Here is a 22,308-nt window from a genome sequence, read left to right on the forward strand (position 1 = left end):
TCCTATTCCAAGCCACAGCATGATGTATAAACACACTGCAAAGTAGAGGCTGCTGCACAGGGTACATAAGGAACAAATCTGTAGCTTTTCCTAACTCTGAGTAAGCTGCTGGGAAAGGCAATTATTCCCTGCTTGTCTGTGATTGATCAGCTTCCTGTATATGGATGTGTGAGCTTTCATTTATTATCTTCTTGGTCACTGGCATGAGGCCTCAAAGAAAGAGGGTTTTTTAATGGGATTTTTTCTAGAAAGGGTATTAAAATAGCATGGAGGCAATTTAAATCATAAACAATGACACTTTCCAATCTTCCTCTCTACATAAGATAACACCCATATAGCTAAAAGTTCCAGGGGAATAGTTTTGGATGTAGAAAGGACATTTCAACCCATCTGTATTTTCTATTGCTTTTTAAATAATATGCACAAAGGGCAGAAGTCTGTGCAACCGAGGCAGAGTAAGGCTTTAAGTAACATGATTTTAATATTCATAAGGTTTTAACTTCTTAGTGATTATTTATGAAAACTTCTACATTATTATTATGAAAATATGATTATATGATTATTATGAAAACTTCAGGATAACAGGCTTAAAAGAAAGTAAAATAATCCCAAATTTACCATTAGTACACCAGTAAAAACATTTTAGAGTTAAACTCAGAACCCATCCTCATAGCTGGGTTGAAACAATCTGCCAATCCCTTCAAAGTATCAAATAATAATTAAATACAGTGCTCATGGAAGAAAATTGGTAAATGAACAAATCTGTTATAGGAATAACAATAATATACTAAAGTTTCAATATTAAATAGTTTTCACATTACATTGCATAGGCCTATGTAGAAAAAACCACAGGGTTTTCCTCATATCAAAATTATCAAGAAATCTTACCCATTCCATTGGCTTAAAGGCTGCTATACAGGGGTTATATTAGGGTAACTCATATGCAGGGAACTCCATGATAGGATAGGAGGAAACAGGACACACCAGGGTTCTTCCATTCTTCACAAAGTATCCAAGACCACCTGTGGCCAGTTCTTTACTGCAAAGGAATTTTGTCTTGGTCACGCTTTGAGCATAACAGAAGGAACTTTCTTCAAGCAAAGAAAAATAACAAACTGATATCCCTAAACTAGATGGTGCAAATAACTGTAGATCGGTGTCTGCTGACGGTTTCTCTCAACTGATTGTTCTTAGAAAAGAGCTGATAATTTGACTCATTTAAAATACAAATATATTAGAGAATTGGTACTATGGGACAAATGTTTTTGAGCATTCTTAGTTGAATGAAATATCCTCCACATTATTTTAAACTCCTCATCATCTCACATTTGAGAGTAAAGGGCATAAAAGGCAGTAAGATACTGTCAAGTGCTTATGTGCACCACTGTCCTCTGCTGGAAGGAATCAGTCTTACTCACAGGTTTGTGACCGATTAGCTTCTATTATCAGTATCTGACATACAGCAAAGATGACATAAGCAACAGCTAATGTACATTCCCATTTAAGCTCCACAGGCCTGTGGTTTAGGACAGAAGGTTGTTAATTCTATTGTCTGTTTGATGTAGCTGCATAACAGCATCTAAGATACTTGCCTATTCTCTGGGCAGTGATCCTTGTTACCATGTATTTGTACAGCAATAACATTCTCGGGCCCTCCAGGGACTGGACATCACTGCTCTACATACACAGCTAAGGTCCAGGACTGCAACTGAAGGGTATCGTATTAGGGACAGAAAACAAGCTAGGCAAACGCAGGTGATGTCTGATGCCCATGATTTGGGAAACATCAACTATAAAGCATCTTTTTTTTTTTTTTTAAATCAGTGTGTCAGGGTATGGGTGCGCAGCGTGGGGCTCCCCCTCCTCAGCTGTGCTGTGGCGAGGCCTTCGCGGCTCCCCTACACTGAGGGGCTGACGGAGCACACAGCGCCTCGCCTCGCCGAGGCCGCCGCCCGCCATTACCGCCCCCTCAGGCGGAGCCGAGGCGCGGGGGCTGCTGGGAGTTGTAGTCCCCTCGCCCGCCACTCCGCGCAGCCACTGCGCTCGCCGGACTACATTTCCCAGGAGGCGCTGCGGGAAAGCCTCCGAGCCTTTAGCGAGGCAAAATGGCGGCGGTGGCGCTGGGTTGCGGTGGGGGTTGGCGCCGGGCGTGGCGGCGCGGACTGGGGGGACTCGTCTCCGTCCCCATCCCTGCCCTTGTCCCTGTCGCCGTCGCCGTCCCCGCCTGCCGCCCCCCGCGGGTCGTCGCCCGTAACGCCGGAGGTGGGGCGGTGCTGGCGGGGAAGAGCGGGTACGGTGCCGGGACGGCGTGGGGCCGAGCTCGGGGGGCGGGCGGCGGGGCCCTCAGGGCGGCCCGTCTAAATACCCTCCTGTCAGTGTTGTGAGGCAGCCACAGCCGCCTCCTAGCTGACAGCACGCACTGATCGAGCTTAAAAACACACAGACTGTCACAGAGACACGTTTGTCTCTGATCTGGTTAGCACACAGGCAAATAGAGAGCTTGGCGTTCATGTGGTAGGGGTTCAAGCAGCAAACGCTGCGCACGTTTCCATCGGGTCCCAAGGAAGCTCTCGTTTCTGGTGGAGAAACGCGAAGTTTTGACAGTGCTGCCTGGGACTGAATGGTTTCCTCCTGCTGCGACTGAAAGTTGTGGCATATACAAGCTTTCATGTTCTCTGTCAAAATTCAGGCTTCTCTGCGCGCCTGATCACCTAGATGAAATTATGTAGCTGCTAGCAGAAGCATGCTGCTTTGGATTGATTATTTGGAGGCATAGATAAATGTAAACCTTGAGCAAACACAGGAAGAAACTCAGGGTTTCTCAGCAGTATTGCAAGTAGGACTTCAGGACTGCTTGATGTATGGATCTTTTTATCTGAGTGTGAGCAAACACACTGAGGGAGTGGAGTCATGATGTGATGGGGATACATATCCAAAGAAACAGGAAACAGTGAGATAAGTTGTCCTGGGAAGAAAGAAAAAAAAAAAAACACACCACTTTTTCCCCCCAGATGAAATATTTTCTACGAGTAGAGGAAAACACGGAAGAATATGTTCCAGTAAAGAAAAAATGTATTGGATGCTTTAAACATCTGAACCTTAATCCTTTAGGACAATACTTCTTCCTAAAGCAGCAATATAAGTGGTATCTGCATCTCTAATTTTGTGTTTGTAGGGATGTCCTCAGCTGTTGGAGTACAGAGAACTAAAATCTTGGCAGTGTATTATGTTCAGCTTTGGAAGGAACACTGTAGTTGATATATTTGTTTAATGTTTTTCCATAGCTCGCTTATCTGCTATAGCTATCTGGGTACTTATATTACTGAAGTCTCTTGCCACAGAAATGTGATTTCATCACTGAAATATTATTTGTGCCACTTCATTTGTACAAGGCCAGATAATTACTTACAGAAACTGTCAAGCAATTCATACTGTAAAGGTGACCCTTTTCCCTTGTCCATATAAAGGTTATGGATGTGAGAATTGCAATTACTTTTCACATGATATAGAGAAGCTTTATTCTATGGAGTATGTTCAGAGAGCAGTAGCTCTCTAGTTGAAATTGTGATTTCTCAATTACCACATTACTAATGTTTATGCTAATATGCTACTAACACTGCTCTGGAGAGCCACCTTTCCCAGCATGCAAGTGACTGTCTGACAAAGAATACATAATTTATTATGCCACCTGTCTGCTGGAGATTTATCAAACTACGTGAGAAGTAATTGATATTTATGATGATTTTGTGATTTTCATGGGGTACCAAATTAGGGTTCATTCAGCATGCAAGTTTGCCTCATTAATTTCTGTAAGATTTCTCATCTAAGGCAAAGTTAAAAGTTTCAGACCATTACATTTTCTTTCTTACAGCATTCTCTCCAGCTTATAGTCAAGACACTTTGCCATACAGTCCTGTCTTTATATATTGAGTTAGTGCCCTGTCTCCAATATTGCAACACAACCTTTGCCGTCACACTGTAGATTGCGATATCACTTGCAAATTTTTACAATTGCAATTTAGTTTTTGACGAATAATTAAGAGGTTTTAATTCTTGTATTTTTAGATGTTTATGTTTTTAATGTAGAATCATAGATAGTTTTGTGTAGATAACATCATCTATACTTTAACTACATTTCCCTTCTCCGCTTTCCTTTTCAGTCTTGCTCCATGGGTACCAGTTGTGGGTCTGGAAATTCATGCACAGATCAGCTCCAACTCAAAACTTTTCTCTGGTTCCCAAGTCCAGTTTGCAGCACCTCCTAACTCTTTGGTATCTTTCTTTGATGCTTCTTTACCAGGAACTTTACCGGTAAGTTATGTTTCAACTTAACTTTTATCAGAATTTATGTCAGCCAACTTTGGGTATATTTCTAATATTCTTTTCTTTCTAATATTTGACTATAGAACTGCTTTTACACATTTGTCTATTTTCTGTCTGTCTGATAATTTGAGATGCTTAGTACTGTTTCTTTTTAGTCTACTGACTCCCTGGCTATCACTGCAGATATTTGATATCCCCTGCAAAGGAAAAAAATAAGGACTGTCTTTTCAACATATTAAATGAATCACGGTATTTCTCTGAGGCCAGAGTGGGTGTATTTGGTTAGTATGCCACACAGGAAATTCCTTAGATATGAGAGGTACTTAAAATCCTGTGAGAGAAGAACATCTTAGATTTATTTCCAAGTGGCCATTTGATGTTACTTTGCCATATGTGTGTTTATGTAGCTGTCATTTGGCATTTGGAATGTCTCACTACAGGGTTACTTAGTTTCCTTAGTAGAAACTCTGTGATTTAGGAAAGTATCAACTGTTCCCATTTCTGGTGCAACATAATTAAAATTAAAAAATAATTAAAAAAAAGGAATCTGTGTGAAACATTGTGAGCTAATAAGTCAGAACAGATAGCTAGTGCTTGGCAATGAGAATTTGTTAGGGACAGCATAATACATCTTTGTAGTCACAGCTTAATTATAACTTCATTGTTTGTGATGGCTATGACAGTGCTTCTGTAGAATTCTCTGGAAATCTAACAGGTTTAATATAATAGTTTTAAAAAAAAGAAGAAAGTATAACACTAAACAGCGAAAGTAAGTAGTGAATAGACTTTACATTGCTTCATGCAACAAACATGCAGAGATTATAATGGGGTCAAATTATTTTATGCAGAAGTGCTTCCCTGAGTATATTTGTTAGAATGGAGGTTTGAATTCCAATTGCAGATGTATTTTTTTTATCTGTTGGAAGCTTTTCTTCACCGTGCTATAGCCTTAAATGATATTATAAAATTGAGAATTAACTTACTGGTGGATTTCTAGGGGCTTGATATGTGCTGTGTGGTCCTTAAAGAGAGAAATGAGTTGATATATTCATCCTGTATTCGCAAAGGTATCAAAACCTAAGAAAGTAGAGGTTAGATGCTGATAAAATTTGGACTTGACTCTGGTCTCAGTGCCAATTCAGGGTTGAGTTTCAGATCTAACTATATGGAAATCTTGAAAACTTTCCAGAGAATGGGAATCTTATGCAATCATTTAGTTTTAGACTTGAATCCCAGTTAGATTTGAAACATGGAAGATGAGTTAATTTCAGTTGGGGGTAGACCAAGGTTAGGGAGTTCATAATCACAGAATTTAAAGGGGTTCAAATTTTTGTTTTGCAGCTACTTAACATTCTATGAATACACAGAAATCCTGTTAAATTGTCTAATGCTTGTCTTCAGTCAAGTAGAAAATCTGTTCTTGAAAGAACAAAAATGAGTATTTATGTAGAGTTTCATTTTTATGTACATTTCTATTTGTCCAGGTTGGGGCTTTTTTGGCTTGCTTTTCTCTGTCGCAGTGCTTACAAATGAGGCTTGGTATGGCCTTTGTGAGAACGCACTGATACACGTGGGCTTTGGCAGAGAACGTAACTGCACCTGAGATGCGAAAGCCGGACCGTTAGGTTAATTGAAAAGTAGTGATTCTGTGTTAGCTTCTCCCAGGTGCTTTTATTTCTACAAAAATAAAGATTTTTCTCACTGTAGTACTGCTGAAAATAGAGTTGAAAGCGAATGTTACAAAATACCAGTTCTTGCAGGCTAGAATGTGGTATGGAATCCAGTCTGTAGTCATACCTTTATTTTCGCATTGTATTTGCCGCACACAAATTAATGTCAGAACACTACTTGTTCTGGCAGCAAACAATTGAGCTTATTTTCTTGAAGTAACTATATGTTTTTTTTATGTAGCAGTAGTACAAGAAGTAGAATTTGACAGATTTCAGTGGATTTAGAAAGATAGAAGGTAGATTTTGAAAATTTCTAAGTATTTATTAAAAAAATAAAGTAACATCTTAACAAACGTTCAGATTATTGTCTACTAAGTCTCTTTAGAAGGTAAATATTTGGCCTTCCAACTCTGTTTTGATGAGAAATTTAAAAAATAGGAGCAAAGTCTTAACAGAACTGAAAAATACAGTGGTTGTTCTGTCTGCAGCGGAGAATAACTACTGTTATAAACTGAGAAGTATAGTGACAGTTCTCAATGTCACAGGGATTTAAACTTACCGTGGGACCATGATATGGCTATGATAGACAACCATGCTAGTGTTTGCTGCTTCACAGTGGGACCAGAAAGAATGGTGCTAGGGGGAACTTTTCTACTTGTTATACGTTTCTTGGTCACTAATCAGTGTGGGCATGATACTTTGCTGTGTTCTGCACAGTAGAGGGGAAACTAGAGGAATCTGTTTAGACCTCCTCCAACTTTCTGCTTTATATTTTCCTCCTGTACTGTCGTACAATTTATTACATGTTCCTGCTGCAAGTAGGCCTTCAGAGGACCATCAAAAACAGTGTTAGTGTCACGACCATTTCACTATGCTGCTTTCATAATGTGCCTCTGAGACAGCTACAGGCAAGAACAGCGATGCAGGTGTACTCCTGTTCGGCATGAAGCAGAAAAAATGACATGGTAAAGCTTTAATTAAGAAGGTAGATTAAGAAATAGTAAGACTGGAGGGCACATCCCACGCTGCTCTACAGGCTTCATTTTCATGTCCTGTGGTGATGGAACCCTCACCCCTAGGCCAGATAGCATCATACTCAATCACTCTAAGGATTGCTTCTCTTTGGGACAATATACAAACCTTCAAAATTTAATGAAGTGTGCTAAGTGTACCTGTTATGTTTTGTTTACCAGGTAGATGGACTTGGCAATCAAATTAGCATGGTGTATTTAGAGAACCTGTTATGTAGAAAGTATTAAGCTACACCGGGCTGCATATGATGCATTATATGTACATGTAGGTTGATTTAAAATTCTTCTGAGGATCCATAAATGTCGTTTCACTTCCAGTCTGATAAATCCTCTTTGAAAATTCTGAGAATCTTTATAAAGGTTTATAAAGATGAGACTGGCCTCACAGAAAGTGAATCCAGCTGTTCTCATGCTTCAGCTGGCTGACTAAAAGTTAATTATAGCTCAGCCTAAGAAATAAGATGATAGATCTAGGCTGAAACCTTTGTTGTCTGTGCTTAGTCTTTGTTGCTAATCACACCAGAACCAGAAAATGCACATTTTGTGTTTGTATCCTTCATGACTAAAGTGAAAACCTGATCATGTTTCTTTGTATGCAGGTATACTAAGAAATAACCTAGGATTTACTAACCAAGGTTTAAGTTAATCAGATTTGAATGAATGTTAGCCCTACAGCCTTAAGTATTTTGAAATTTTTGACACCTTCTCTTGCATTTGAATTTTATTATCTTCACAGTGTGAACGGTGTCTGTTTTATCTTTTTGTAAGGTGGAGTTTTCTGAAACACAGGTAATCATCAAGCTCTGTTTCTAGTGAAGAAAAGATAAATTCCATCTGACCTTAGAAAAAGTAGAGTAAGGACTGTGTTGAACACTGCTGTAGAACATCATGATTTTGTCTGAATATATATATTTTCCCTGTTTCATTAGACATCCTTAAGCACTTGGCAACTCACCCATTGCTGCTATGATGTACTGAGATTTTCATATCCTCAATTTAAACCCCTTCAGTTTTCCCACTGTGGAAGGAAGCCTTTGCACCCTACTGTATCTTCTCTCAGCTGTACAGTGACATTCGTGCAATCGATACACCTTTTCATGGAAGAAAGTGGGGCTAGAGCAGCTGTTAGTCCTTGCTCCTTCAGGTATTGCGTTACTAGCAACCTGAAGTCCAACCTCTGACTTCTCTAAAGCTAAGGAATGTGACTGCAGCACTGCTCAGTAGCTGAGAGCATGCGTATCATGCTGTTGTCTTCCCCCCCTGCAGTGCTGTGACATAGCTGCCCAGGGACCTGGCAGTGGTAATATCCAGCTTGGGGATGTGGAGGATGCTTTAGTTCCCCTTCCTGTGTTGAGATTGCATCCATCCTTGGCAGTGGGAGATACCCAATGTTTTTACAGGTGGTTTGGGTGATAGATTATCAGACTTCATAATGAATTTTAGATGCTATTAACATACGGGATTTACCTGATGCACTTGCATTCAAAGGCACTGGGAGGTTGGTATGGATCCTGGTGGATTTGTCACCATCTTATACATGTTGGAACAGAAACATTGAGACTAGAATTTAAACTTTACAACTTGAAACTAGATTTTTTGATATCCCATGCCCGTTAGATCTGGTGACTGCAGCAGCTGCTTTATCAACTTGTGACTTCGGTTCTGTTTTGACAATCCTGCTGGCATGCGTATAAATTTACTCCCTTATTGTACTACATTGCTTTGAAAAACCCTGTTTCTTAGCTTTCCTTTTGATAACTACGTTTTTAATTGCACACACTTTTCTTGAGGAACCGGACAGTCTTGGGATCTTTGTATGCATGTTGGTTTAGGTGTTGTAATCTAAATTTTCTTTTCTTCTTTGAAACCACATGTGCTTAGATTGTTGTATCCTTCAACTCTCCTCTAAAAATAAATTAGTAGCAGTGCCTGAAGGAAAAAGTGAGTGCATACTTGTTTAAAACCATTTACTTATGTATAGGTTCTATTTAACTGTTTGCTATTTCTTTCACTAAACCTGTAATAATTGTACTCAAGTGGAAAAAAGGAGACATTTTCTTAGAAATTCATGATACCTATCTGTTGCAGTCCTTTCATTCCTGATGATATTTGGGTTTGCTACATGCATTGTATCATCAGTGGTTAACAGCCTTTTGTTGTTCACACAGCCCCAGGTTGCAAAGTATGTTAGTCCTAGTCCCTGTAAGCCTGTAAAAAGAAAATACCACTTAGTTTAGAAAAAAAAATGGGGGAGAGAAACAGACTTTCAAATGATTGCTCCCTGAGAAGGCCTTTGCAGTTCATAGACCCTTGAATTTCTGCGTACATGATGGATTAGAGCCTACCTATGTAATTTCAAGCTATTAAGCAGTTCAGCACTGTTGTACTGGTCAGGAGAAGTCTTTGAAAGATTAAGGAGGCCTGCTTCAGGTGACTTTCAGGGCCGGCTTAGAATGAGGGGTGCTCCTCATTGTATTTTCTTCTCTTTCATAGGATAACTCACAGCCTGGGGTGGTTATATGTGGAACTAGTCTTCTTCATTGGGGTCTGAGAAGCATTACCCCTCCTCAGTTACTGCAGTTGCTTGGGTCAAAATTATTTCACACTTAACTATGAATACCATTTTTCTGGAGATGCCCCTGCTCTTGTGCTTCAAAGTGTTTGGTGATGTTTGTCAATGCTCTTCTGTCAAGCTTTGAAGGAGTACCCTGTAAGATTTTCTCTTACTTTTTGCTATGTCCTGTTTATTTGTGAGAAGTTGCAACATTCATTCTGGGTGTTTTAATCTTTTTGTCAAGGCTAACAACTCCTGTAGGGCTTTGTCTCCTTAACATCTCAGAAACTGTGCTACCTATTGAGCTCTCTTCCTTTTTCTTCTTGTTGGCTTTGCTGTTCATCCTTAACAGGTCCCTCTGGCTGATGTAAACTTGCCTGTTAGAACTGCGTAGAGTTGATATAACATCTTGCTGTCACCTATTTCAGTAGATCCTTCAATGCATCACTGATGTTATCTATGTATTTTCACTTATCTTCTTTTGTGTTGGTTTTTATTGCTTTACCTTTTGCTTTATACAGATTTTTTTTTTTCTACTTCATAGTGGGGAGCTGGTGTTTGCAGTATCTTGTTTCCTTTCTTTCACATAGTTCTGCTACTGAAGTTATCCTGCCACCTCTGATATGGTAGGACAGCATGACCATTACATGACAGCTAGACAGATCAGTGTCCCCTCTTTCCCGATTCAGTCTGAAATTGCTGCTGAAATGCACATTAGGCTTTTGCAGTAGTTTTTATTTGTGTGCTGGGAATTTATTTTAACTTTGAACTGTGGGTGATTTTGGGGGGGAGGCAAATTTCTATTCCTTCTCTTATCAGTCACTAGATATGCTTTGGCATCCTTAAGAATTTGATTTAATTTTCTCTCAGTATGTGGACAGCCAGTCTGGTTCCAGGTGACTCCTTTTGAGGAAATCCAAGGTAGTGGAGTGTACATATGCATGTGAAAACAGTGCTCTATTAAGAAAGAGCTTCAGTAGCAATCATGGTTCTACAATTTTTTTTTAGCATTTTAACTTTGCAAACTGACATCTTGCTTCTTTGTTCTTCTTATTAACAATTTTTTCTTTGAAGACTTTTTTCATTAAAAGGTATTTAGGAAACACTGTCCAACAGCGTTTGATGACAGATAATTGTAGACTGGGTCTTTGTTCTCATCATGGTTATCTGTCTCGTGTAATGTTGCGTAACGCTCAGTTTTATGTATTTTGCTTGAAACTTATCTTGGTGCAATTAGGCTGTAATTGGTTCTTAGGGTAAAATTAATTTATTTCTCTGTGTTTTCCTCTCTATCAGCCACCTTGGCACCGTAAATATGTTATGGCTGTATTTTTGATTTTGAAAGGTATATGTAAGCTTGTGCCACTGGAATTTATTAGTTATATGTGCAGATTTTGCTATTGCAACCATTGTTTTCCATACAGAAATGTTAATTTTGCAGTTTCGCTGCCAGGTTCAGCAAAATTTGTCTAAATTTTGGTCTGTAGAGGTTTTTGTGAATCTATTAGCAAGTGCATGAAGAGGAAAATAGCATTTGAGTCTGCTCTCTTCTCCCCACTGCTACTAGCTTTATTTGGGCTGCCGACATTCAGGTGTTTGTGACAGTTCATACTCAGTTTGACATGTTTGATGAAGTGGGGAAGAGGTGAAGGGAATCATGGAGGAGACAGTGCTGATCTCACTGCTTAGTGAGATCAAACAAACTTGGACAGTTATTTATAGGAAATTAATTTTCATTGGTCCTGCTGTTCTTGCCTTTTAACCAAGAATTTTAACCAAAAGCAAACAAACTTGCCTTTTAAAAAAGAATTTTAATTTGCTTTTTTAATAGCTTTTTGCAAGACTTGTTGCAGTATGTCACCTATTGTTTGCTTGAATTACTGTATTCTTGTGTGTGTTAGACTTCTGTTTTACTCTCAATTTGTAAGTTGTGCTCTCTTAAGAGACCTAGGTCAGGAGAACCGCCCTGGAGGGAAAGATGGCACCTTTTTTGAGGAGCAAATAAGCATGTTTCAGGAGACTGCAAACGGAGGAAGAAGGGATGAGGGAGTAGCAGCGAAGGGCTGGGAGCTTTTAGTGTACTTAAAGATTGCAACAAGGAGCGGAGGGCAGATTGCCAAGATTTAGAAGTGCAAGAGAATGACAGTCAATGTGTATCAAAGTTCTGAATTTGTTGCAAGGGGTTTGATAACAAGGGAGCTGGCCCTCCACAAGCCTACATGCCAAGAACCACCTGCAAGGGTAAATAGGGCAGTGGGGTGATTTAGAAACACTTTCTATTTCCATTCTGTACTAAATGCTCTGAATTTTCCCTCTTAAACAAGTTAAGCAATCTAAGTTATGTTGAAGAAAGCAGAGGTTATTCATGTTAAAAGTCTTTATTACTGTTTTTTTTTTTTGTAGAGCTCAGCATAGGAAAAAAGGTCTGAGAAGCTCTGCCTCAAAGCTCTGGCTGACTTTGGATTTGATCTCATTCTGTAACTTAGGTTTTAGCCGTTGCTCAGTCCCCTACCTCTAGAATCAGTGAGTTTTTTTCACTGGCTTTTCCTGTATTTAGCTTCTCCTGGACCAGATAGCACTGGCAGTGGTTTACGTTTCAGGTGGCATAACAGAGGAAGCATCCTTAGGACAGGTCAAAAAAGCCATGTGGCTCAGAAGATGGTACTGTCAGCAGGGTGGGTATAGATGTTAGATACTGGACTTCTTGATGGCAATGCCATGGAAACAGAGTGATTATGGATATCATGAACCATTGTATATCTATTGTGTTGTTCTTCTGTCTTCTGCTTCTGGAACCAGGTCTGAATGGTAGAAGTTTATCCAGTTGTAGCCAGGGATGATGGAGTTTTAGACACCAAGATCCCTGTTTTGAGGCAATGCCGCTGGATTGGTTGCCTCACTAGCACCCCAGAAACAGTTTTTTTCCACTGAGAAGAGAACATTGAGCACTTTGGCCACATAGTGGTCTGAATGGATTTTTCCTTCTGTGGGTTTTAGCAAACCCTGTCTCAAGGACTGAGAAACCCAGAAGTCAGTCAGTATTTAAAGAGCTTTGAATTTGGTGTTAAACTTCCTGGTTTTCTTACCCTCAGGGGTCAGAATTTCTCCCTACTGCTGCTGAATTTTTGTGATTATCATTGCCACTGGAAGATAATTCCTCCAATTCTAAGCCTTGTGATACAAGCTTTCACACTGGCTCTTCATTTTCAGAGAATGTGCCCTATTATTCTTTGGATACATGTAAAGTAATGTGTTTAGGAGCCGGGCACTTCTTAAGATGTCAGAGTTCCCTGTTCCCTGTTCTTTGCCACCAGACAAGGTTAAGAATAATAATATGTTTTGTATAGCAGCATATATCTTTGGTACCAGACAGCAGAAAGATAAGGTTACAAAATGTAATGATATATTTAACTAAAATATACTGCTTCAACTTCTCAGTTGCCATTTTGTTCTCTTTGCTTAAGTTAGAGTCTCTTTCTGTTAATCTAAGATCTTTATTTAAAATGTCTGCTGCTTTCTCCTCTACACACTTGCACCTTTCCTTAGGGATAAGAACATAATGCTCATCTTAAGACTGGAACTATGCTGTGAAGTAGATGCTGGACTGAAATGAAAAAAAAAACAAAAAACCATAAACTGAAGCTGGCTTTCTTTTTAAATTTATCCTGCAGTTAGTGACCTCATTTGTTGCAATATGTAGGCTCTTTGCAGACCAAACAAACGACAAGACTTATGTTGGCTTGTTCTTTTTTTTTAAAAAAAAAAAAATATTGTATGCCAAAGGGGATGGGGTATGGTTCCCAATGATCCTATTGAAATAAATGGTTTATTTGGGACATGGATAACTCTTCATTTGTTGCCATGTACATTCGGTACATGCATAGCTACAAGACAGTTACCCCTTCTGTATGTATGGGAGGATGCCAAGGAAGAACTCTGGGTTGAAGTACTCAACTACAGTATCAGATTGAACAGTCGCAATTACATTTGGACTAAGTGGATATGAGAATAATTTATTTTGAAGTTTAACTTATGAATGCACTTCAAAGAACCATATATTGGAGCAGGTCAGTACTTTTAAAACTGCAAGAATAATAAAACTGAATATATCCGTTAATGGAAGCAAATAAAAATCAGAGTGATATGAAATAGGAGTAACAGGAAATATGACTAGATATATCTGTTGAGGTTTCTAGAGATTACTGCCTTGTCTACAGAGAGCTGGCTAAGTACACTGCACTACTTCCTTCTTCCAGCTGTTATTTTAGATTAAAAGGAGCTGAAATTAAATATTTCCAAGATAAATAGTCATGTAGTTAATCACAGGATGCCGATTTCTTCATGTTTATAAGTAGGTGTGAAGGTTTTAAGATAGCCAGTTAATATGGAACCTACTTTATTAAAATGTGTGACCCGGAATCAATATATATTTTTCTTAATTTGGGGGAAATTATGTTGATTATACTGTGTTTAGTACAAGGAACGCTTTGTTCTGTAACAAAGGCCTCTGGGAACCCACCGCTATAATAAAGATTTTTTTTTTTTTAAGGGGTAGCAGAAATGAACTTCTTTTCAGGAAGGAGATTTAGGTGTTTCTTTTTTTTTTATATTTTTTTCACTTACCATGGAACCATAGACTGGCTTGGGTTGGAAGGGACCTTAAAGCCCACCCAGTTCCAGCCCCATGCCATGGGCAGGGACACCTCCAACCAGACCAGGTTGCCCAAAGCCCCATCCAGCCTGGCCTTGAACACTTCCAGGGATGGGGCATCCACAGCTTCTCTGGGCAGCCTGTGCCAGTGCCTCACCAGGCTCTGAGTGAAGAATTTCTTCCTAACATCTAAGTCTCTCCTCTTTTAGTTTAAAACCATTCCCCCTTGTCCTATCATTATCTGCCCAAGTAAAACGTTGTTCTCGGTCTTTTTATAAGCCCCCTTTAAGTATTGTAAGGCTGCTTATCCTATATATTACTCATGAGCAAAACAAAAAGCTCTATGTCTACTCTCTTAAAGTGTAAAAATGATCATTTACTAAATATAGAAACAGATATCTTCACCTTAAAGGGTGAAGATTAGCTTTTCTAATGTATTAGTATAAGGAGTAAACCTGCTGTTAAAGAAAAAAAAAACTGTTAAAATTTGCTTTTGATGGGAATTTATGCTGTTGAAGGTATTATGCGTGTAGTTTTGTACAGCTATTGAATAGTCCTGTATTTAAAACCAAGGTCTTGATTAAACCGACCTTGCAAATAAAGATGATAAATTTTTAAAAGGAATCTTTCCACTTGTGAACTAGATGTAAAGAATAGACAAGTATCAGAAAAAGCAAGATCCTAGCTGGATTGTTCTTTCATTCCTTTAACTCTCAGTTACCATGGTGCTCTAGCAGGATAGCCTAGCTACAAGGGAAATGATGCTGATGTTGTGATGCCATTGTTAAGGTGTCTCATGAGTTTCCCGTACAAACAATTTACATTTCTTTCTGTGATAGATCTCTAGGAATTTCATGAAATAAATACCTAGGAGAGATGCTTCTGTTTTAGAAGACCAGAAATATTTAAGAAGACTTTCTAGACTGTTGTGTTTTGTCCATAGCTATTCCAGGAACTGCATAGCTTTCTTTCAAGGCCAGCACTTTGCTAGCATATCAGACTGGCAGCTTGTCAGTTCAAGCCAGTAATTTAAATCTTTGGTGCTAGTCAAAGCTGTCAACTTAATAACAGCTTACCACCTAAACAAGCTGGGGGGACTTATTCTAGGTCATTAGTATGGGAAGTTTCACATACCGAATTGATATTTATCGCTGTAGATTATCTGAGAAGCTAAACTTGTTTGAAGGAAAATTAGTAGTTTGCTTAACCAATTCTGCTTTACGCACACAGCTTTGATTATAAATTACTGAAATGGGTAGTGATAGTTACTTCAGAAGTGGAGCAATATTAGATAACTTCTGATTTTTTTTGAGGAAGTAGAGGGTCATCTGCTTTTCCTAGTCAAACAGGGCAGGAGAAAGGACATCTCAGCATGGTGCTGGGGGAAAGATTCATTTTGCAGTGTCTTCTATCACCACAGTGGTCAAGAAATACTGCAGGAAGTGAGATTAGTGAATGAGTAATGTCGTATGTACAACGACTGGGCTACTGTGATCCAATACGCTGGGCACAGATACACGTTGCAGCCATCCAAATGCTTAGTAATACTGCATAGAAAATAATGAATATTTTACATATTTATGCTAGTTTTTCCCCAGGGCCACCAAAATGGTTCACCAGTTGTAGTACAAAAGCTTCTGGGAGATATAAGTAGTAAGTATATGGAAATTATTTCCTCCACCCCCAAACAGTTTTAATCCCTTAGAGCAATGAGTAAGATACAGTCTATCTTGTTTGAAGCAAAAACTGAAGTAGTAGTCAAAGGTGATAGTTGAATCATAATCATTGGCTAAACTCTGCCTGTGTTTGTAGAACATCCTCTGAGGCTCTAGTGGACTGCAGCTTGGGACTTCGGTTTTGCCTTGTTCTCAGATTGGAGTCAGTCACAATCCCTTTGCTGGCAGGAAATGCAGCAGGACATCAGGCATGTGTTCACTGCTTCGGTGCAGTGGTGTTTTGAGTCTCCCTGGTCCTTATGGAGCCTTAATGGTTTCTGGTTAAAGGGCTGACGGGTATAGTCCTCTCTAATTTGTAAAGCTGAGTAGCGTCATGCCATACGGCTTTAGAAGGAGGAAATTTTGCTGGTGCAGTTGGAAATGTTGTGGTGTTTTAAACATTGAACAATTTGAACTGTTATGAGCATTGTTAGGAGCTTTTTTAAACAGTAAAAAAAAAAGTCTCTGTTCTGCCTGGAAGCATTTAATTGCTGAAAACAGGATCATCTACTATGTAATGAACTGCAGCCATGATACTAGGATAAAGTAATATTTTGAAGTTACCTGTTTTACTTTAGATTACAGTCAGGGCTAATTGCGTTCATTTTGCTGCAGGTCTATTTCAAAGGGTAATTGTTCTTCCTCTTATCTGTTTCGAAATCTGTTCTATGTGTCTTTTAAAATTTTTAATAAATAAAATATGCTGCGACAGATGATGTGTTGTAGCTAGCCATATATAGCTACGCTAAAGATCTGAAAGTTCCCATGTTAGATGTCTTAAATACTTAATTTCTCAACTGTATAAGCAATTTTTAAGTTTCTCTTATATGAAGAGTTTCTCCTATTTTTCAGTGAAGTTTTGATTTCTAAAATACTCGAGGAGTAAAGCAAAGAGATTCCTTTTTGAGGTAAACACATGGGCTATGAACAATGTACAGCTGCTTAATCTGTTTTCAGAAACCAGGCTGGTAAATATAAAAACCAAATTCTGTCAGAAACATTGAAGAAAACAGTATTTAAGCCTTTTATGTTTTGGTCAATGCAGATGAAATCATATAAATACCTTTACCTAATGTGCTCCTTTAATGGTCCAGAAATTGACTTCTTGGCAGCTCTACAGTGCAGAATAAGATGAATAAAGTTCCGTTCCTTCAAAACACTGTAAATGTGAGCATGTTGGAGTTGCACTAAGGCAAACTCAGTCTTTTTTATTTTTTTTTCCAGTTTTATCAATTTGATATTAGTTGAACCAACTGTTAAATTAATGAGAGCACATTTGAAAAAAGCTATAATTATGAAACATTGCTTGTTAGTACTTTTGGGAGTGGAATTTTCTTTCTCCTCTGGATCCTGAACCTGCTGAGGAGGTAGAAGGGTGTAACACTGAGAGTGGTGGGTTCATTGTGAGAAACTGCATTTCAACTCCTTTATTTCTTCATGAAGGCCTTGCTGGGTCTTCAGCTCACGTGGCGTTCTGCAAGAACCTTAACGCCATCGGTTCCCTGGGTACTGGAATGTGTGCATACTTGTAGCCATGGGATCAATTGATGTTTCTTTGGTTCTCTTTTTACAAAGCATGAGTGTGCTTAATTTCATCGTTGTTAAGCAAATCTATGGATAATTACTCAGGAATTCACTGTGGTTTCAGAACACCTGTAACCACAAAGTGTTTTAATAAAATAGCACTGCAGTCCCTTGTGCAAGTCCATTGTTTTCCCAGTATGACATGACAGCTAGTTGCAAGTCAGTTGTCATTTGCTATGATTTGTCTTTTTTATCTTTGAGTGTGCAAGAGTACTGTGATGTGTGCAAAAGTAGCAAGCCAGAGCAGTGCATACCTCCTTATGTGGCGTGACAACGGGACAATGACATTTTTTTCATCTTAAAACTCTGTGGATTTGTAGCTACTGCAACTTCAATGATGAATTAGAACTACCCACACAAGAAAAGAGATCTAAGGTGTTTGAAGGAAAGCAAAACTGAATATATGCTCCATATAAGGCGGTGTGCGGGAAACATGTTTGTTACATACTGAGCACCTGAGCAAAACTCTGTGTCATGTTTCCTTAGGTTCTCAACAGGAGATGTGTAGAAGCAGCAGTGATGACAGGCCTGGCACTCAACTGCAGCATAAACAAGAAGTCCTTGTTTGACAGAAAACACTATTTCTATGCAGATCTGCCTGTAAGTATGCAATGTGGGTGGCTCCTTTACAGCTGTAGGAAAGGGCAAGTCTGGAGTACGGGTGACAATAGGGGATGAGTGAAGAGATGCTTTTTCTGTTTCCAGTCAGTGTTCTGCTCACCCCAACAGGATGCTGCACTGTGCCCTGATGAATAGACAGCTGTACCCTGGTGCTCGCTGATTGGATATGATTGCTCTGATTGCTGACTCCTTGCTTAGCTGCACGATTCCAGTGGCTTAATGTAATTGAATTGGGAGCTGGAGCTGCTTTGCCCCCTAAGTTCTCCATTCCTGGTGCTTAGTACTAATTGTCTGTTAGGGTAAAAGCAGTCTGATAATAGCCCTTCATTTCAAGTGAATGTATAACAAACACAAGTTGCAGTGGTATAAACATGGTAGTGTCTTTTCTGCGTGTGCTTAAAGAGCTAAAAATATTTAATTTGCCTTAAAAAATTTCTCAGTCAGTAGTTCCAATAAATTAAAAAAAAAAAAAAAAAGAGTGAGTCTTTGCAGTGTGGTTTGTTGGCAGCTTTCATATTTGTTAGAAAGTGTCAGTGGAAGTCAAATGCATTTTGCCACACTTGATATGGGTGTAGAAATAGGGAAATCAGTAAGGGCCTGACTTCTGTCATTACAACAGGGTGCAGAAGTGTTTGAATCTTTTCTTTTTCTATTTTGGTAAATAGAAATTTCTATTTTTTTATTTCTTTATAATTTTAAATACTTTTTTTTTTTCTGTCAGCTTATTTGTTCTGATTTTTCAGTTTAACTTGTTGAAGGGAGGAACACTAGTTTTACTTTCTCTGATTTGGGGCTGAAGATCTGTTGACTGCATAAGAAGAAAAAAAAAAGTTTCTATTTTATCTGAGAAAGGTCAAGCATGTTAGCTTATCCTCTCTTTAGGTGAGGTATCCCAGACATCAAGAAAGGCAGAGAGAGAGATTTCTTAGGTCCCAAATCAAAGTATAGATGTGCTGTGTTATTAACCAGGCTATCTTCTCTCCCAGTGTTTGTTCAGGCATTGAAAATATTTTGAAGTTAGACAAAACACATTGAAATACATTTGCTTCCCACCTTGGAAAGAGAGCGATTTTACAGTTGTCTGTTGGACACCTGGATCTCAGAAGAGATTTGTGTCCTGTTTTCTTCTGCGTCGGGAATGTGCAACTTTTAGTTTCACCTCTGTGAAGTTAATATAATTGCTGATTTTGTTTCTGGGGATAACTTTGCTAATATTTGTGAGCTACTAAGAGAGGCCCTTTTGTTGGGAGTTTTGTAATGAGCTACCGGGAATATGAAACAACACATCCTTGTCCCTTTGAATTATCAATACTTTTTTTTACTTGTAAAACTATTTTAGAACCCATTTCCAGACCTGAAGGAGAAAAAAAGTGAAATATCAAGAAATAAACACAACTTTCAAAATTCCTTTACACATAATAAAGAAGCACCAAAACATCACAGATCTGTTTCCACGCCACGTTTGGTGCTTCTGCTGTTAAACTGAAAACATTCTCAAATATTCTTGTGTTTTCTCCTGCTATCAGTCTACTGCACAGAAACTATATGAAAGAATGTTGTCAAGTAAAAGAAACCTCAGCTATGTGTTTAGAGGAGAAAGGTGAGGCGGAAGAAAGAGTGTACAGCATCATGTGGGCTGCCATTGTCTGCAGACATGAATTATAGGATCGTCTTGTAAAATATGGATGGAAATTTGGTGAAGGAGATGCTGATTTTATTAGCCTGAAACATGTAATTCTTTTTTTCTAGTGACTGACTTCTGTAGTTTAAAGCACTGACATTAAACTGCCCAACCTGCATTTCACAGTGAAGCAGTCTAGCCAGGAACTCTGTAATAAGATGCGGAGTTTAGGCTAATGAGCTGTACAGAGCAGATAAAATAAATCCTGCTCTTAGGGTCTTTTGACAATGGGATTATTGTTACTCATGAGCGTAGGGCTTTGGATAGGAAATGGGATTCTTGTTATTTATTGTCACTCACCATTTCAGGCTTTAAAAAAATCATTTTAATGAGAAGTTTTAAGAGATGGGAAGAGCTGTCTGGTTAGCATAGTCTGCATAGAGTCAATTATTTTATGTTTCTTGTAGTGATTATGGCTAGAAGGTCGTGCACTTCATTGCGTATATAAGCTGAGCTATTCATGGTGCCAGACCATTGTCCTCCATCCCAATGCACTGTCACCACCTCTAAACTTTACAGTAAGCCCTTCCTCCCTGCAAGATACACAAATGCTTCTCCCAGTTCATTGGAAACTGGCAGGTTTTTTTTTAAATTCTCACCAGTGGGGGCATTAGCAGGCTAGCAAGGAGGAAGAGATAGGGGCCCTATCTCAACAGAGTAATTGATTCAATTCTGTATTTTTACATCAGTGCAGTGATTACAATCCCTTGTCACTGGCAGCCCCTTCTCTGGCTGGGAGCTGCCCCTTTGCATGGAGTCCCAAGTATGAGGTGGTATTTATCAGCTGTGTGCTCCATTGGGGGTTGCAGTGTCTAGCTTGTAGATTGCTGCAATAATGAAACTGAACTTTCTCCTTTTCTTCATATTTTTTTCCTGCCACCTCCCTCCCCACCACACTTATGAGTAAGTTACTGAACTGGCAGAGAGGGATATTCAGCCTGATGGGAAGATGAGCGATAGTCCCAGCTTGGGGATGGAGCTACAGTTACTGTCTTCAGACAAGATTTAACACGATCACAGAACCACAAGCATGGAAGAACCACTTCTGGTCCATTTTCTGCCCCAAGGCAGTATCAGTGAAATTGATGTCATCCTTGGCAAGTGGATGAGCAGTTGATTATTGACTATTTCTGCATTAGTATAGTATTGTATTCTTGCCTGTATTGAGGAGCACTTTTATTTTTTCCCAGATCTCCAGCTTCTCACAGTTACTTTGAATTCCAGTCCCATTCTCTAGCTTCCCTCCTCTCCAGATAAGCAGAATAATTTGTATTTTTGCCTGTTTATGTGTACCTTCATCTTTTACAGGTCACTGTGGAAGATGTTGCATTGTCAGTTTAATATTCTTAGTCTAGAGTACTTGCATTTGGTAATGCTGCTGTTTTGCATAAAATGAATGTTTTGAGTATAAAGCTATTTTTTTGACAGGCTGGCTATCAAATCACTCAGCAAAGAATTCCTATTGCGGTGAATGGGAGTCTGTCATACAGTCTCTGCATAGATAACAAAATGAGCCAGATGGTGACCAAAACTGTGAGGATTAAGCAAATTCAGTTGGAGCAAGACAGTGGAAAGAGTCTCCATGATGATTCAAGGAGCCAAACTCTTGTTGACTTGAATAGGGCTGGTAAGCCTGGCCTATTTTCTTATTTTTCTCCTTCTTTATGTGTAAGATGGGTCTTTAAAAGTAAATGGGTGAAAAGTAACAGGTGAAAATTAAAAACAACCTGATATGTCTCTCCTCAAAAATAAAAACAGATCAAAATGCACATTACACTTGAAGCAGGGGAAGGCTTGCATTTTTTAATGGCCAGTGGGCCTTTCCTATTGCAGTTGGTTGATGGCATTTTGCAATAGCAAATTAGAAATCTTTTGGCTCCAATTCTTCAAAACTGTGTACATCAGTAACATACAGCCACTCAGCTGTTAAAGCGCTTGCTACTGTAGGCATTGTTTAAAAAATGATAATAATAAATAAAAAATCCCAGACCTGTAGTGAATCAAGTTTGTATGTAGGAGCAGCTGCTGGAATTTGACAGTGCATGAGTCAGAGATTTCTTTTAATTATTAGCTTTGAAAAAATGTAGATTTTCTCTTTAAGCTTTGAAATTATTAACTGAATGAACCAAGTTAATGCAAAATAGAAGGCAGCAATCAGGATGGCCTAGCCTAACAGGGACATGGTGCTCCAGTATCCATTGAAGTTGAGGGCTGTGGCTGCTCATTCTTTGAAAGACAGATACTGAAAATAAAAACTAGACTACATCTGTTTACAGTTCTGTCTGTTCCAAGATTAGTTTAAGATCAATAAATTTGAGTCTGCAGCCAGATTGGCTTTAAACTGGAGCTCTCCTAGAGGAAGGCAGAAGAGAAATGTGTGTCTGTTCTGCAAGTCATCAGAGGGTGGAGGACAGCCTGCTGTTTGTCTGCTCCCTTAAAAAATAGGAGGAAAAGTTTTTATAGGAGTCTGCAGCTGGG

The 22,308-nt window shown here is 39.0% G+C and overlaps 1 protein-coding gene across 1 annotated transcript in view; it reads left to right on the forward strand.

The window, feature by feature from the left end:
- Positions 1 to 2,082: 2,082 nt before the first annotated feature.
- GATB (glutamyl-tRNA amidotransferase subunit B) overlaps positions 2,083 to 22,308 on the forward strand; it is a 43,867-nt gene continuing 23,641 nt past the window's right edge. Inside the window, exons 1-4 of the mRNA XM_040556664.1 lie at positions 2,083 to 2,290; positions 4,161 to 4,311; positions 18,015 to 18,128; positions 21,259 to 21,457. Of these exons, the coding sequence (XP_040412598.1) occupies positions 2,106 to 2,290; positions 4,161 to 4,311; positions 18,015 to 18,128; positions 21,259 to 21,457 (649 nt within the window). The 5' untranslated portion in view covers positions 2,083 to 2,105. The remainder of the gene's footprint in view (positions 2,291 to 4,160; positions 4,312 to 18,014; positions 18,129 to 21,258; positions 21,458 to 22,308) is intronic.

The sequence above is a fragment of the Cygnus olor genome, chromosome 4 (genome assembly GCF_009769625.2).
Source record: "Cygnus olor isolate bCygOlo1 chromosome 4, bCygOlo1.pri.v2, whole genome shotgun sequence".
Lineage (NCBI taxonomy): Eukaryota > Metazoa > Chordata > Aves > Anseriformes > Anatidae > Cygnus > Cygnus olor.